This window comes from Engystomops pustulosus, chromosome 7 (assembly GCF_040894005.1).
Source record: "Engystomops pustulosus chromosome 7, aEngPut4.maternal, whole genome shotgun sequence".
Classification (NCBI taxonomy): Eukaryota; Metazoa; Chordata; class Amphibia; order Anura; family Leptodactylidae; genus Engystomops; species Engystomops pustulosus.
In genome coordinates, this window is record NC_092417.1 from 88,664,152 (window position 1) to 88,680,706 (window position 16,555).

At 42.2% G+C, this 16,555-nt stretch overlaps 1 protein-coding gene across 1 annotated transcript in view; it reads right to left on the minus strand.

Annotated features, from left to right (window-relative positions):
* VSTM2B (V-set and transmembrane domain containing 2B) overlaps positions 1-16,555 on the minus strand; it is a 50,227-nt gene that overhangs the window by 25,834 nt on the left and 7,838 nt on the right. The window contains exon 5 of the mRNA XM_072117202.1: positions 15,226-15,601. Coding sequence (XP_071973303.1) covers positions 15,226-15,601 — 376 coding nt within the window. The remainder of the gene's footprint in view (positions 1-15,225; positions 15,602-16,555) is intronic.

The following is a 16,555-nucleotide window of genomic DNA, read 5'->3' on the forward strand; positions in this document are numbered from 1 at the left end:
AGCAAAATGGAGAAAAAGCATTGATTTGGACATTTGAATTTTTTCTCTGGTACAGGGTTTACCTAAATCAATAGAAACATGTTAGGTATTCCCATGCTGATCTGATTTTTTTAAATTAATCAATTATTTATTCATTCATTGATTCATTTATTTATATTTCTGTTCTAGGGAAAGGTGATGATTCGGGCAACTTTGCTGCATTTTGCGCGATTCACATGCAGTGCAACTGCATATCACATTAGCTTGTTGGTTACTATGTAAATGATCCTGGGATTGGAGTGACTTTGCACAAGAACCGCTCAGGAAAAGGTTATGTCCACTTTTTTTAGAATGAAAATGATGAAACCAGGGAAACTACCAAAAATTGTGTAAAGCAATCTTCCATAAGGTGCCCACTATGGAAACATTTGCAAATTGCGCAACAACCAACAAAATTTTTATTCAGCGTGCTTAATATGTGCCCCCTAAAGGTTAAGTGACCAACACATTCCGCAAACATGCACAACCTCTAAAGCACACAATTCATGTATTTTATGCTTTGTATTAGAGTTTTACACAGAGCCTAGTCCAGGCTTGGGCTAATAAAGCCTGGTACCTCAGACACAGGGTTATAACTACAGTGGTAGCAGCTGCCATAGGGTACAGAGCCGGATCAGAGCCCCGGGGCCCCCACCACTTCATCTTTAAAAGGGTCCCCACCAAATTGGGGCGATTCGGGCGGGCGCATGGCCGCCCGAATTGCCAACAGTATATTCGGTGCCGGGCTTCCCGGGCTGCGGGCCACATGCCGCTGATACGTCTGCTTTAAATCTATGGCAGAGCAAGGGAACAATAAGTCCCCTGCTCTGCCATAGACGATCGAAGTAAATAAAGATGGCAGCGCCCTGCCGCTCAGTGATGACGCAGAGTGTGACGTCACCGCGCCGCGACTCACGGCCTGTCTGAAGCAGGACGCCGCTATCTTTGTTTACATCCACCCGACTTCGCGCATCGTGGGAACTATGAAGGGTTAGTTATTATTGGGGGATTGTATATATTTACTATGGGGGGGGGTGTATATAGCAATAATATGAATGTGTATATATTTATTATGGGGGGTGTATATAACAATAATAGGAATGTATATATAGTTATCATGGGGGGTATATAGCAATAATAGGAATGTGTATATAGATATTACTGGGGGTGTATATAGCAGTAATAGGAATGTGTATATAGATATTACTGGGGGGTGTATATAGCAATAATAGGAATGTGTATATAGTTATTATGGGGGGGTGTATATAGCAATAATATGAATGTGTATATAGTTATTATGGGGGGTGTACATGTATATAGCAATAATAGGAATGTGTATATAATTATTATGGGGGGGATATATAGCAATTATAGGAATGTGTATATAGTTATTATGGGGGGATGTATATAGAAATAATAGGAATGTGTATATAGTTATTATGGGGGTGTGTATATAGAAATAATAGGAATGTGTATATAGTTATTATGGGGGTGTGTATATAGAAATAATAGGAATGTGTATATAGTTATTATGGGTGTGTGTATATAGAAATAATAGGAATGTGTGTATATAGTTATTATGGGGGTGTGTATATAGCAATAATATGAATCTGTTTATAGTTATTATAGGGGGTGTGTATATAGTTATAGGGGGACTGTATATAGTAATAGGGGGGGTGTATATAGTTATAGGGGAGCTGTATACAGTGATTGCTGGGGGAGCTGTATATAGTGATTGCTGGGGGAGTTGTATATATTGATTGCGGGGGGAGCTGTATACAGTTATTGCTGGGGAGCTGTATACAGTGATTGCTGGGGAGCTGTATACAGTGATTGCTGAGGGAGCTGTATACAGTGATTGCTGGGGGAGCTGCATATAGTGATTACTGGGGGAGCTGTATACAGTGATTGCTGAGGGAGCTGTATATAGTGATTGCTGGGGGAGCTGTATATAGAGATTGCTGGGGAGCTGTATATAGTGATTGCTGGGGGCTGTATACAGTGATTGTTGGGGGAGCTGTATATAGTGATTGCTGGGGGAGCTGTCTATAGTGATTACTGGGGGAGCTGTATATAGTGATTGCTGGGGAGCTGCTGTATACAGTGATTGCTGGGGGAGCTGTATACAGTGATTGCTGGGGGAGCTGCTGTATACAGTGATTGCTGGGGGGTTTTATACAGTGATTGCTGGGGGAGCTGTATACAGTGATTGCTGGGGGAGCTGTATACAGTGATTACTGGGGGAGCTGTATATAGTGATTACTGGGGAAGCTGTATATAGTGATTACTGGGGGAGCTGTGTACAGTGGTTACTGGGGGAGCTGTTCCCTGTCTGGACTACATTCAATGGGGGCCTCCACCATATTTTGCGCCCAGGGGCCCCCACCAACCTTAATCCGGCCCTGATAGGGTACACAGTGTCAGGGGGCCATTGAGAACCATTATATAAATTATATACATATTATGCAGAATATTGTATTCACTGTATAAGCATGTAACATATATGCATATGTATATACTGTATGCTGTATATGTATTTGTATCTGTGATGTGTATATGATGTATGTGTATACAGTGCCTGGTGTGTATGTATGCTGTACATTTGTATATGGCACTGTATGTGTGATTATAACTTGCATGTGTGAGTATACAACTATTTATATTTTTTAATTGTGAAGGGGGCCCAATTCAGAATCCTGCTATGGGGCCCTGCCTCTCCTAGTTACGCCCCTGCGTAGACAAGTCCTCCCAGTCCAAACACATAACCATAGGTGCTCCCTGCATTCCTTTCTTAATACAATACGGTCTTTTCCCTAGTATGGCTCCCCTCTTGTACCTAGTCACCAGTATGGTATCCCTACTACTCGTGCGCCCTAAAATGGTAGCCCCCAGCATAGCTATATCTGTTAAAATAGTTTCCAGGCAAGGCTCTCTCTCATTCTCATACACAAACATAAGGCTAACCAGATCTATACTTACTGACATTTATTGCATGAAAATGAAATATTTAAGCCTGGCTCATTTTGTGGTGAGATTTACACAATTCCATCCACTTCGGAATGATACTGTAGGTGTTGATGCTACTCTTTTCGAGGAGTTCATACTGGACAATTTGTGTAAGGGGGTGTTCTGTTTATAAATAGGAAAATCAGTTACTAACAAATATGGTGGTTAGGGTCGTTCTTTTGAAAAGGGTGGTCTTCTGAAGACAGTTCTCTTTTTTGAGAAAAGATTCAGTATGACTTCTTATTTATTAATGAATATTTTGTTTATTCTGGCCTTAGGGGTCCATTGATTGCTCCCATACTGTAATTTCTATGTATTATTGAGCATTCAGAGAAAGCTGTCAATAATGGATATGATATGAGCCATGATATAAATGGATTTATGATATGTATTGAATATTTTCCCACATGAATACATCTGCTCAGCTCCCACTGCTGTATAATTGTCTGTAGATCCCATTGCATGTTTTATGGTGATAGGAACCCTAAGCCTCAGCAGTATGACTGGGGGGTTTCTATCTATAGAATACCCCGTAATTATTGATGGCCACCCAACATGAAATAAGGGTGAACAACCTGTAAATCCAATTGACACATTTTGAAACATTGACACATATTGATATTGAACCCAATAATATCAATATTCATAACTTACCCAATGTCACCTTTACCAGGTATCCTATGTTTTAGCAATAAAACATGTTCTCCTCTAACCTTCCATTTTCAGGATATCTAGCATTTAAATATATAGACCCAGCCTATAGCAGATTAAACATGCAACCTCCAAAGGCTCCACATTAATAATGATTATAACGTCTGCTAAATATAGAACATACTTCAGCTGGGGCTCGGAGATCTCTATTTACCCTTGTTAGATCAGAACATATATTCTCAGTGGGGGGAATAAGTCTTTAAATTGGTTTAAGCCCCCGGGAAGGTTGAAATGGCATGAAATCTATCATTTCATGAGAAAAATCCAACATCTCGGCACATTTCCTGACATACAAGCTTAACAAGTTGCTTTTGTGCCTGAAATCTAAAATGTCATGTAGTGTGGTAGAATCTCACATACTGAACTATACATCGGTGTATAACACACTGTGGTATCACATTATAAGGCCTCATGCACACAACCAGAACATGGAGACATGTGCTAGTTGTTATTTCAGTGTCTTTCTATGGGCTAATACTTCAGATATGGTTTTGGCGTTCCTGTGCATGGGTTGCGAATTATAGAGCAGGCACTATTCCTATATAGCAGACTCTTCTCCTTTCATTGGTGAATGCATGGACCTCACATGGTCATGACACAAGGGCTACAAACAATGAACAACAGGCCTACTTGTGGCCGAGAAGCAGCATACATGCTATAACCGTGCACATAATCTTTTAGGACACACTTTATCAATACACTGGCCCACTTTTGTTAAAAAAGGTGCAAACTACACTATGTGCAGTTTTCCTGTGAAATATGCAGGTATGCAAGTATGCATGTTCCCTTCACTGCTCTGGAAGTGCGCACCATTGTTTTTTTGGTGCACTTTGTGCTGCAGAAATGTGGTGCAGACAAAACTGTGGCGCACATCAGTAATAAATGTGGCGCATGGCTCGTTTAAGCACTCACACCCCCCTTTAGGTGCAGTTTTTCTATCTTTTTGGACACAGTGCAGCCATGATACAAAACTGGTGCAGACACTTTATAAATACATGTGCAAGCAGTTTGCACTAGAAGGAACATTCAAAGTCAAACAGAAAACTGGCGCAAATGCTATACGTCCTTTGTATCCTGGATAACACACTGTGATAATACAATGCATTATCCTACTAAGGATGCATTGGGAGTATCTCAACATTTCCGTACAAAATAGGGCAGCAGAATATATGACTGTATACAGTGGGATACGTTCTCAGGGGCAGATCCTCCCCCTGAATGCTTTCACTGTGCGCCCCAAATGACATGTCTCTTTTATTCTTTGGATCGGTACAATACTAAATTTATAAGGTTTTATAATGTTTTCATACATTTACAAAAGTTAAAACCTCCAGTACAAACATAAATCCTTATATTTTCTTCTGGTGTTACTAACTTTTCCATACGTCAGTGTATGGAGCTGTGAGCTATAAAATTATTTATTCCTTGCAAAATGGTGGAAAACTGACATGTTACACTTTAGGCACTATTTTCCATTACGAGGTTAAATACAGATAGTAACCGATAGATAGGTTATATTGGAACGCTGCAATACATAACATATTTATGATTTTTACAATTTATTTATATTTATATCAGTTCTAAGGAAAGGGGGGTGATTTAGATTATTTTCTTTTTTACTATTTTTCACACCCCCTAGGTACCCTAGGTTGTCTGATTGATCCTACCATAAACTGCCATGCTACAGTACAGTATATGTGGTTTTTGCACATCATCTATTACAATGTGTAATAGATAGTCTACAACAAGAAAGCCTTTGTATGAACTGAGGTTGCCATGGTAACAAATAACCTCACAGGGAGCGATGATCTAAGCCAATATGGCGGCGCCCAAGTGTCTCAGCAGTCGACCTGTGATCTACCTTTTTATCACATGTCGGTAAGGGGTTAAGGAAATAAGTGATATTGTTTGTGTAATTAAAAAGTTAACAATTTTTCAATTATTTTTCATTAGTGTCACAGATAGTAAACTGTGAGCCACGTGCAAGTGTGACATCATATGACCTTGTACAGGTTTTTATTCACAGAAATTAAAGATCTAGAAAGCTGTTTGAATTGTAACTCCAATGTCCAGTATGTCATTAAAATATGTTTTTAACAACAAACAGAACAATATTGTGCTGCTTGCCCTTTTCTTTATAAAATTATGGGATTTACTGTTCTGAAGCTGCTTGTCACCAAATTGCTTTGAACTAGGCAGAGAATAACTTCTTCCTATGTCTGCCCTGAAGCTGAGTCAAATTATGGCTGCCCACAGTTATCATGATGCCCTCTGTTTTTTATTCATTAATTCAGCAGTAAATCCCTTGACATTCCTACAAGTACATGCACTGAACACTGCATAGTGTACATACAGAACCATTAAATGACTAGTCTGGCAGCTCCATTCTTCAATGGAGAATATAATAAATAGTAGAAACCAGCAGTGAAACAGCTTGATTAAGTTTATAGTCTGTGCTGTGTGAGCACTAAGGGTTAATAGCTTCTCTGCACAGCGCAGAAAGTGTTGAGAGTAGAAGCTAGGGTACAGGGTGCAGATGAGTCTATGACACAGCTTGAGGTGCAGAGAGTAAGATGACAGGCAAAGTTGTTCTACATCCCAAAAAAAATACCAGAGTTGCGCTTTAACTCTTTCCATATCTAGAGAATATCATCCTTGATAATTCTGCTCTCTGAGCCTGTTAATAGTCTGTTAATAGTTCCGTCAATAGTTAATAGGAAATCAAGCATAATAAACCAGGATCACCAGGAAAATGCTCCGTCATGTGTCTATTTCAAATAAGAGGGATATGGGTGTTTTTTTTATTTGAAATAGACACATTACAGAGTGGTTTTCTGAGGGTGGGTGGGGGGAACTGCTTCTCACTGGCCACTCACATAGGACAGTTGTATTACAAATTTGGCAATGTGTACACTGTTCTCTATGGGGACATTGGTATTTCGTTTGTCTGGATATGCCAGGCTAGGTGCCACTTAAAGATCCTCGGTGGATGATTGGTGGTATTTAAAAAATAGATTTTATAAAAAGAGATACATAAAATAAAGCTATAAAAACATATTTCAAACTCGACCTGGACTACTTAGCTTACTTGGCATATCAAACCAAGAGAAATACCAATTTCCCTTACGTCCCCATGACGGCCCACCTGGAGGATGACCCCTTGACCTCTGTAGGGACAGGAAGCAGAGAAGTTAAAAGGCCCCACCCCGGCATCCGTACTCCAGTGTCTTCCTGTCCCTACACAGGGCAGGGAGCAGAGATAGATCTCTCCTCACAGGCCTCCTCCAGGGGGACAGTGGGGGGAGCACAAGCTGCAGGCACGGGCCGACCCTTACCCTGCCAGTTCCCGGACCTCGCCTCGGCGCATCGCGCGTCCTCCCTGGCTCCGTTGGGATCTGTTGTGCCGGCTCTACCCCCGACTCCGCGTAGTTCCAGGGTACCCGGAAGTCGGAGCACGCGTGGTGGCTCCGGTCACGTGCTCCGACGCTTCATTGGAGAACTTCCGGTCGCACCGGAAGTGACGGTATGAGTCACTGGATGGCCGTAGCCGGATCACGTGCTGCGGCGCACGAATTACAGGGCTTCCGGTCGCACCGGAAGTGACGTTTGGGGGCTCGGCGGCGCCAAAATTTAAAGTTTGGACGCAGGTAGTCACTCTGACTCTGAGGTCTAGATCGCCTACCACTACGCCGATAAGGTACTGTACACTAGGCTGATGTGTTAATGTACTTGATTCTGCATATATTGTACTGCTGTATGTGAATAAGCCCCCCTTACCTATGATTATAGGACCCATGGAAGTATCTATCTTTTCTAGCGAGGTCCTGGCCATGGAATCTTCTGTATCAGATCCCCTGTCTACAGGCCCTGTGAGTGTCTTATAGATTAAAGGGGCAGGGGCTCTATTCATATATATGTTATATCCCCTGTAAATACTAAGGCTGTCACTTAGCTCTTGGCAGGAGCCGAAAGAGAAAGTGAGGAGCAAAGATCCCTCTAAAGATGGGAAGAAATCAGCCTGTCGTAAATGCAACATGTGCAATACAAGGCTTAATTCTAATTATAAAAAACCAGTATGCAAGGAATGTTTGGATAACCTTCTAAAAGAAGAGCGAACAGGCTTTAGGGAAGAGATACGTGCTTTCATTAAAGGAGAAGTCCAATCTTCTGTAGCCTCCTCCATAGCCTCACTTAGCCTCCCTGGGCCCCCACCCAAAAGAGCCCTAATATGTGCCTCAGAATCAGACCCTGACTCAGAGGATAATTCCTCCTTTAAGGATTCTCTAGAATTGGAGCCGTCCACTTCTCTATCCGCTTCAAAAATGGAATCCAGATATCTGTTTTCCTCTGACGACTTAGACCAATTGCTTAAAGCCATTCGTGATACTCTAAAAATTGAAGAAGTGGAAGAAGCTAGATCCATTCAGGATGAGCTGTTTGGCATCCTTAGATCCCAGAAAAAGAGAGTATTCCCCATTAACGATACTCTCAAACAACTCATTCAGGAAGAGTGGAGAGATCCTGAAAAGAGGATTTCTGTGTCTAAGGAATTCAGAAATCGTCTATTATTTGACGAAAATGATACTAAATTCTGGAATTCACCTCCCAAGGTTGATGTCCAGGTAACAAAATTAACAAAGCGCACTGACCTGCCCTTTGAAGACTCTATCCAGCTAAAAGATCCTATGGATAGGAAAGCTGACTGTTTACTTAAAAAAGCTTGGGAGTCGGCTATGCTTAATCTAAAAGCTAATGTAGCTACTACCTCGGTTGCCCGTACAATGTACTTCTGGCTATCTGAGCTGGAAAATCACATTAGGGAAGGCACTCCTAGAGAACTCCTGTTAGAGACTCTTCCAACTTTAAAGTCGGCTACTGCCTTTATTGCGGATGCATCTGGTGAATCCGTCAGGTTCTCTGCAAAAGAAGGAGCATTGTCCATTGCAACTAGAAGAGCGCTATGGCTAAGGCAATGGTGTGGGGATTTCAGGTCAAAGTCCAAACTTTGCAGCATTCCATTTGAGGGAGAATTTGTGTTTGGTCCTGAACTGGACTCTATTCTGGAGAAGGCGGCGGACAAAAAGAAGGGGTTTCCTGAGGTTAAAAAACCACCCAGAAAACAGCCCTTTCAGGACTTTAGAGATCGAAAAAATTCATACAGAGGCAAAGGCAAGCAAGGGCGCTGGAGCCATCCGAAAGGAGGTAGAGGTAGAGGCTTCCTCCTCAGCTCCAGTAATTCAACCTCATTTGGGAGACAATGACGCCAGAGTGGGAGGAAGGTTACTAGGGTTCCTTGCACGATGGTCCCAGATCACATCCAACCCTTGGATTCTGGACATAATAAAGCAAGGGTACAAGCTAGAATTAACATCTCTTCCTCCCCAAAAGTTTATCCTGACCAGGCTGGGGTCTCAAAAGTTGACTGCTTTAATTTTTCAGGAAGTCCAGAAACTCATTCAGATGGATGTAATTACACCTGTTCCAGAAGAAAAGTGGAAGGGCGGTCACTTCTCCCCCTTGTTCCTCATCCAAAAGCCAAATGGATCCCACAGGATGATTTGCAACCTCAAAGGTTTGAACCAGCATCTCTTGTACAGGAAGTTCAAGATGGAGTCAATAAAGTCTGCAGTAACACTGATCCATCCAGGAGCCTACATGTGCACGATAGACCTGAAGGACGCGTATTACCACGTCCCTATCTACCTTCCGTCTCAAAAGTTTTTGAGGTTTGCAATAGTCTCACCACAGGGGAAGAAACTATGCTTCCAATACAGGTCTCTACCTTTCGGGATAGCATCAGCGCCAAGAGTGTTTTCAAAAATCATCATAGAGGTCGTAGCCTTCTTAAGAACACATCAAGTCCTGGTCGTTCCATACCTGGACGACTTACTCATAATAGCGAAAAATCGAGAAGAACTTATTCTACACCGAGACTTTACAATCCAAACGCTACAGAATCTGGGATGGATTATAAACTGGGAGAAGTCTGCCTTGCATCCGGATACTCAGATCCTTTTCCTGGGAACCCTCCTGGACTCTGTGAACCAGAAATCTTATCTTCCCAGAGAAAAGTCAGAACGCCTGGTAGGTCAGATCAACGTTTTTCTCCATCGCCAGAAATGCTCGATAAGAGATGCTATGAAGCTCCTGGGGCAGTTAACATCTTGCATCCAGTGTGTCCAGTGGGCACAGAACCATACGAGAGTCCTGCAAGGTTGGATACTACAATCATGGGACAAAGATCCCCTACATCTGGACAATTGCATCAGCATTACTCCTGCGGTCAAACAGTCCTTAGTGTGGTGGACCATTCCTACACACCTACAGAGGGGAGTTCCATGGCATCCTTGGCCCCTATCTATAGTCCAGACAGATGCAAGTCAAAAGGGCTGGGGTGCGAACATAGCAGGATCCTTCTTCCAGGGAAGCTGGCCTCCTCATATCCAAAGAATGTCATCCAACTATCGAGAACTGAGGGCAGTCCTGGAAACCCTGAAGACAGCCAGTCATCTTCTGGTGGGACAATACGTGAAAGTCCTATCGGACAACTCAACGACAATAGCCTACCTACAGCATCAAGGGGGTACAAGATCTCCAGACCTTTCAGACCTCTCGAGCGAAATATTCTCATGGGCAGAATTGAACATCAAGTCTTTATCGGCAGTTCATCTGAGAGGGAAGGACAACAAGGTGGCAGATTTTCTGAGCAGGAAAAAACTAGACCACAACGAATGGTGTCTGAACCAAAAAGTATTCCAGCTTCTAACCCAGATGTGGGGAATACCTGTAGTGGATCTGTTTGCCACCAGGGAAAATACGAAAGCGGAACTTTTTTACTCTCTCAGTTATTCAGAGACCACCTCGAAGTTAGATGCATTCAGCCACAAGTGGGACGCTCCTCTGGCATATGCCTTTCCTCCTCTGCCTATAATTGCAAGAGTTCTCCGGAAAATTCAAAGAGACGAATCCAAGGTCATTCTCATTGTTCCCTTCTGGCCCAAAAAGAGCTGGTTTCCGCTCCTAAAGAAGATGGCTCTAGCAGAACCTCTGATGCTACCCATTCAGGAAGATCTCCTCCATCAAGGGCCGCTTTTTCATCCGAAGCCACAGGATCTCAAGCTCTCGGCCTGGATCCTGAAAGGAGCTTTTTGAGGGCAAAAGGCCTTTCGGACAAGGTAATCTCTACTCTACAATCCAGTAGAAAACCAGTTACCTCAGCTATATACCTGAAGATATGGAAGAAGTTTATTTCTTTCTGTGGTCCAGCAGTTCCCAATCAATCTTCTCCTAATATCTTACAGATCTTAGAATTCCTGCAAGCTGGGTTCGACATGGGCCTTAAGACTAGTACCCTTAAAGTCCAGATTGCAGCACTAAGTGTGTTCTTTGATTCATCCCTGGCGGATCATAGATGGATAAAGAGGTTTGTAAAAGCAACTGTCCGAATCAGGCCCTCAGTGAAACCTTCAGTAGCTCCCTGGGACTTATCCTTAGTGCTAAATTTTCTTACTGGACCTCAGTTTGAACCAATTGAATCTGTAAGCCTTAGAAACCTTACCTTAAAAACTGCCTTCTTAATTGCAATCACTACTGCAAGAAGGATTGGCGAGATTCAGGCACTGTCTATAAATGAACCTTATTGTTTAATTTCAGATGACAGGATCATTTTAACGCTTGACCCAAACTTTGTCCCCAAGGTTTGCACAGCTTTCCACCGAAACCAGGAAGTGGTCCTACCTTCATTTTGCCAGAATCCAAGAGCCGCTAAGGAAATCAGCTGGCATTCCCTGGATGTAAGAAGAATAGTACTCAGGTACATGGAAGTCTCTAAGAGCTGGCGGAAGGACTCTAATATTCTTCTCCAATTCCAAGGGAAAAACAAAGGGAAGAAGGCCTCAAAATCGTCCTTATCCAGATGGATAAAAACCGTTATCAAAGAGGCTTATGAGGCTCTAGAAATGGCTGTCCCAGATACCATAAAAGCCCATTCCACAAGAGCGATGGCTACCTCCTGGGCTGAAAGAAGAGGAGCCACAATTGAGCAGATATGTAAAGCGGCTACCTGGTCTTCTTCTCTTACCTTCGCTAAACATTACAGACTGGACATTCCGAATAACATGGACCTTTCCTTTGGGAGAAAGATACTACAGGCCGTAGTCCCTCCCTAAAAAATAATTCATCTGGTATATCTCCAGGTGGGCCGTCATGGGGACGTAAGGGAAAAAGTGAATTAGTCTTACCGGTAATTCCATTTCCTTAGTCCACCATGACGGCCCATATATTTTTTCCCACCCTAGGTATGTGATTTAATTTATTTAAAATCTTGCTTGATTTAATTGTTTGTGCATATTAACAGGCAATAAATCGGGTTGCATCCAAGCCGGTGTAGTTATTTGGTAGACACTGGAGTACGGATGCCGGGGTGGGGCCTTTTAACTTCTCTGCTTCCTGTCCCTACAGAGGTCAAGGGGTCATCCTCCAGGTGGGCCGTCATGGTGGACTAAGGAAATGGAATTACCGGTAAGACTAATTCACTTTTTTTGGCGTTCAAGAGGAGACCTTTGGAATTGACCTCACGGAAGCGCAGCAGCAAAGTGAATCCTATTAGGTGAAAAATTGAGTTGTGGCGATCTGCACAACTTAAGAAGGTGAGCAGCACCATCACATCATCCATTTACACATTTTAAACTGTATCAAAATATTGGCACCGTGGGCATCTTTTCCTCTTTATCACTAAAGTAAATTGCTCTATGGGGACATGGGAGAGACAGATAAAGGGTTAAAACCTAAAGTGTCCAGTGTTCATGTGACCAATATATCATTCTTGAGGTCAGGAATCAGATACTTTATATTAGACAATAGAATGCAAATGTTCAGAGAATTAACACAGTCCCTCTCCCTCTGCTCTTACCACTGTGATAAATAGATTTTCTTTCAGTAAAGATGTCTTTTAGGATCATTAGGCTCTTATAACTGATGAATTTTGCTTTAGTGCCAAGTTTTGATAACCTTGAATGAGTCATGCTATCAGAGATTGCCCTTCTGGAAATACATATTTATATCTTGTTCTGGGAAAGATGGGTGTCAATAATGATTGCTTCCTTTGCAACTCCCACAGAGATTGTAATTTACCTGTGCTAGGCTCCTAAATGGCTCCTAGAGCTGTGTATTAATAATTCCCCTCACCTTGTTGCATTATAGAGTCCAGCAAAGTATTTTTTACCATTGGAAAAATAGGATATGGTTGATCTAATATAGGTCCCTAGTATTTTGAGCGGACCATTACAGGCTAGAATATGTATGTTGCCAACCGATATCGGAAAACTTCTTTGAAATGGTATGTATATGCTAGACCACAAACACAATTATATGCATTTTCTGGGCCTCAAGCAAAGGACCAATAGAAGGCTACGGGGCAGTGAATTCACCACAGCCTTAGCACTTGGTGATGTGCTGATGTGAGTTCCTGTATATATTGAAAAACTGTGGTCTCCAAGTTTTGATTCTTCAGCTACTTTGAAAACTCTCAGTATTGAACCAGTCTTCCAAAACTATCATGGAAGAATGGTCTTTAAAGTTTTGGTATGGATTAGGAGGCAAAGATTGTAGACCATTGGAAACGCTAGTCCCCATTGGAACAAATTCAATAGACCCGTTGAGAGTTATGGTTAGCCATCCTTTAAATGACTAAATTGATACCCTATGAAACTCAATTTCCCCTGGCGGACATGGTATCCTGGTTGTTGCGGTTTTAAAGAAGCTGGAGAGCCAGTAGTCTAAAATAATGTTGGGTACAATTAGAGCATCAAAATTGTCCCTGGCTGACAAAAGCATTCTGGGAGATACAGATGGAAGATACTGGAAGCCATTACAGTGTATGAATCTAACTCCTCCTTTTGAAATAGCTGAAGAGCCAAAGAACCAAGACCAGTGGAATATAATCATCAATGGAGCCAGTTTTTCAAGGTTTTCAGAGCATGCTGGGAATTGTAGTTTTAAAACAATCATAGATCCCATTTTCTGTTATATTTTATTGTATGTTGGGTAAACACACGTGTCCTATCCAGCTTTTTACCAACATTCATTTACTTTGCACTAGAGAATCTTTTCTTTTCTTTCTCTCCCTTAAGTCTCCATTTACAAGTGATATTCGGGGACTGTAGTTAGAACAGCAGCAGGCTGATCTCATTGAATAGACTCCAGAGCCACTGGCGCTTTCATCTCATTACCTCCGGCTGCTGGGACTCCCGAGGAGAGGCTAACGACACTGTTTGTGGTATTAATTATTAATTTTAAATAATGTCTGGCTGCACTTTGTACTCTGGCTGGGGCCTCCAGGGCCAAGAATTTCATCACATCAGTGGATATTTAAAATTTAAATAGACAAAAAGTGACTATTTCCGCACTTGCTTGGAGCTTGGGTTGTTTGATCTCCACTGGCATAATGTAAGAGTGGCCTCTACTACACACTCCTTACTGCTAAATATAAGGCCTGTTTGAGCCACATTCGGTCTGTGTTCTATGAACCATGCAACCACCCAACCCCACTGTGGGTCTGGTGTCCAGTACTTAAATGATACTTATTGGTTGAATTCAAAACTTACAGAATCATAGATCACTAAGATACAGTGAGGTTTGCTCAGCCATGCTGGATGAAGCATCCATCATATGAACTATACTACACAGATCCAATAAAACTGAAATGAGAATATTTCACATGGAATGTTTCCAACAGGACCATTAAACTGCATCTTCGACCAGGGACCTAGCCAGTGGGAGGGGGAGAGGGGGGTGCTAAAGAGGCGCATGCCCAGATCATCATGGAGAGAGCTAAAAAGCAACTACAAGAAGAGATGTAATACAACAATTCTGTAGTCATACCTACTTCTTGGACATTGATGTTTTTGATATATACTGTGTCATATTTGGAAAAGGTGATAATAATGCCAGGGGGGATGCACGAGGGATGCAATGAATCTTGACTCTTAAACCTATTGTATCATAGGAGAAGATAAATCCTATGGGGGATTGCATTATATATCACACTACATGGAGGCATCATTAGCCAGATGGCTACTCTCATATAGATCCTACAATGAAGTTATGACTGATTTACATGAAGAGACACAATATTTATCTCACAGGCTGTGAAGTGTCGCTGTTAGGTAAATACTAGACACAAGTATACCTATTAAAGTCTCAATTTTGTCAATTTGCCATCATATAAGCCAACAGAAACTCATACATTCACTCAATAATAAGATTCTTACACATCTACATCAATATTCATTAGCTACATAATTGCTTTTCTATTCTTCTCAGTCTTGCTAATGCTTATATTGTATTGTTTTAAAATAACCAATAAAGGTTCACACATTTCTAACATAATTGTCTGATTTTGACATACAAGTATGTAGTTGTTATTTGTGACTCTTGTGTAGTACCCAGAGGTTACCACTAGATGGCAGTGCAGCACAGCAGATAACTCACCAGAGCCGTGTTGCTGCCGCAGAATAGCTGCCTTCCCAGGTGCAGGGGAGGCTGAGGAGGATGCTGCAGTGGCTGGGGATGAGGCCAGGCTTTCTCCTGGAGGGTTGGGGCGCTTGTTTCCAGGTTCCGGTGTTGCTCTATTGCCAGGGTTATTCCTACGGGGACCACTGCTCTGGATGTGGGATACAGCCTCGGCCGCCTGCATGTCAGGCGGGGAATAACGTGAAATGACCCGAAGCATTGCTTGGGCTTTGTGTTCCTGAGTCTCATCGTCTCCATAGTCTGACACCCGGCACTCGTACACTCCTTCGTCCTGCTTTCTGACATTGGAAAGCCTCAGCCGGTGGGAGATGTCATTGCCTTGCACCCGAACAGTCTGCAATGATAATAATAATAATTCCTTTATTTATATAGCACACAGATTACGCAGCGATGCACAGAGCTTGCCAAATCCGTTCCTGTCCCCAATGGGGCTCACAATCTAATCAACCTACTAGTATGTTTTGGAGTGTGGGAGGAAAACGAGAGGACCCAGAGGAAACCCATGCAAACTCTTTGCAGATGTTTACCCTGGGACTTGAAGCTAGGTCCCCAGCGCTGCAAGGCTGTAATGCTAACCACAAAGCCATCGCGCCGCGCTTACAAAGAGTCTTCGTTATTCCCTTAATCCCAGAGAATGTAGTCAGTAGATAATACAACATTTGCAACCATTTTAACATCTCTGCTTGCTGTCAGTGAATCAGACTATTGTTTACATGTGTAGGAGGCACAGGTACATCTTGAGGTGTGTTTGTAAACTTGGCAAAGCACACAGAGATTTTAGGAATAAGTATTTTAGAATCCAGGCTTTATAACTCCGATTCTTCACACTACTTACAAGAAACCTTCAGCTATAAGCTTCATAGGTTTTTATATATAACACAGTTTCTATTCACTGACGGCAAGTAGAGTTCTAGAAATATGTGAGAAGAATCACAACGTATATTAATTACTTTTCCCTATACAAAGTTTATGCTTTATTTACATAGAACCACAAAACTCTGTGGAGGCACCAGAGCTGTTACCCTTTATACACAGAGGGGCACAAGTGCTGCACCTCTAGATGTACTTCACACAAATATACAAAGGGGTGACATTAATGGGATTCTTGGGGCTTCTATACTGCTAATGACCTATAGGTCATTAATGGTTTATTGGTGGGGTCTGACCAGCTCTTATACACTCTGACCAGAGCCTCAAGTGAACACCTCTGTCCATTTACATTGTCATTAGTAACGTAAAAGCCCAGAAAATCTCTTTAAGACGATCACCAATCTTTTGCTCCTGAATA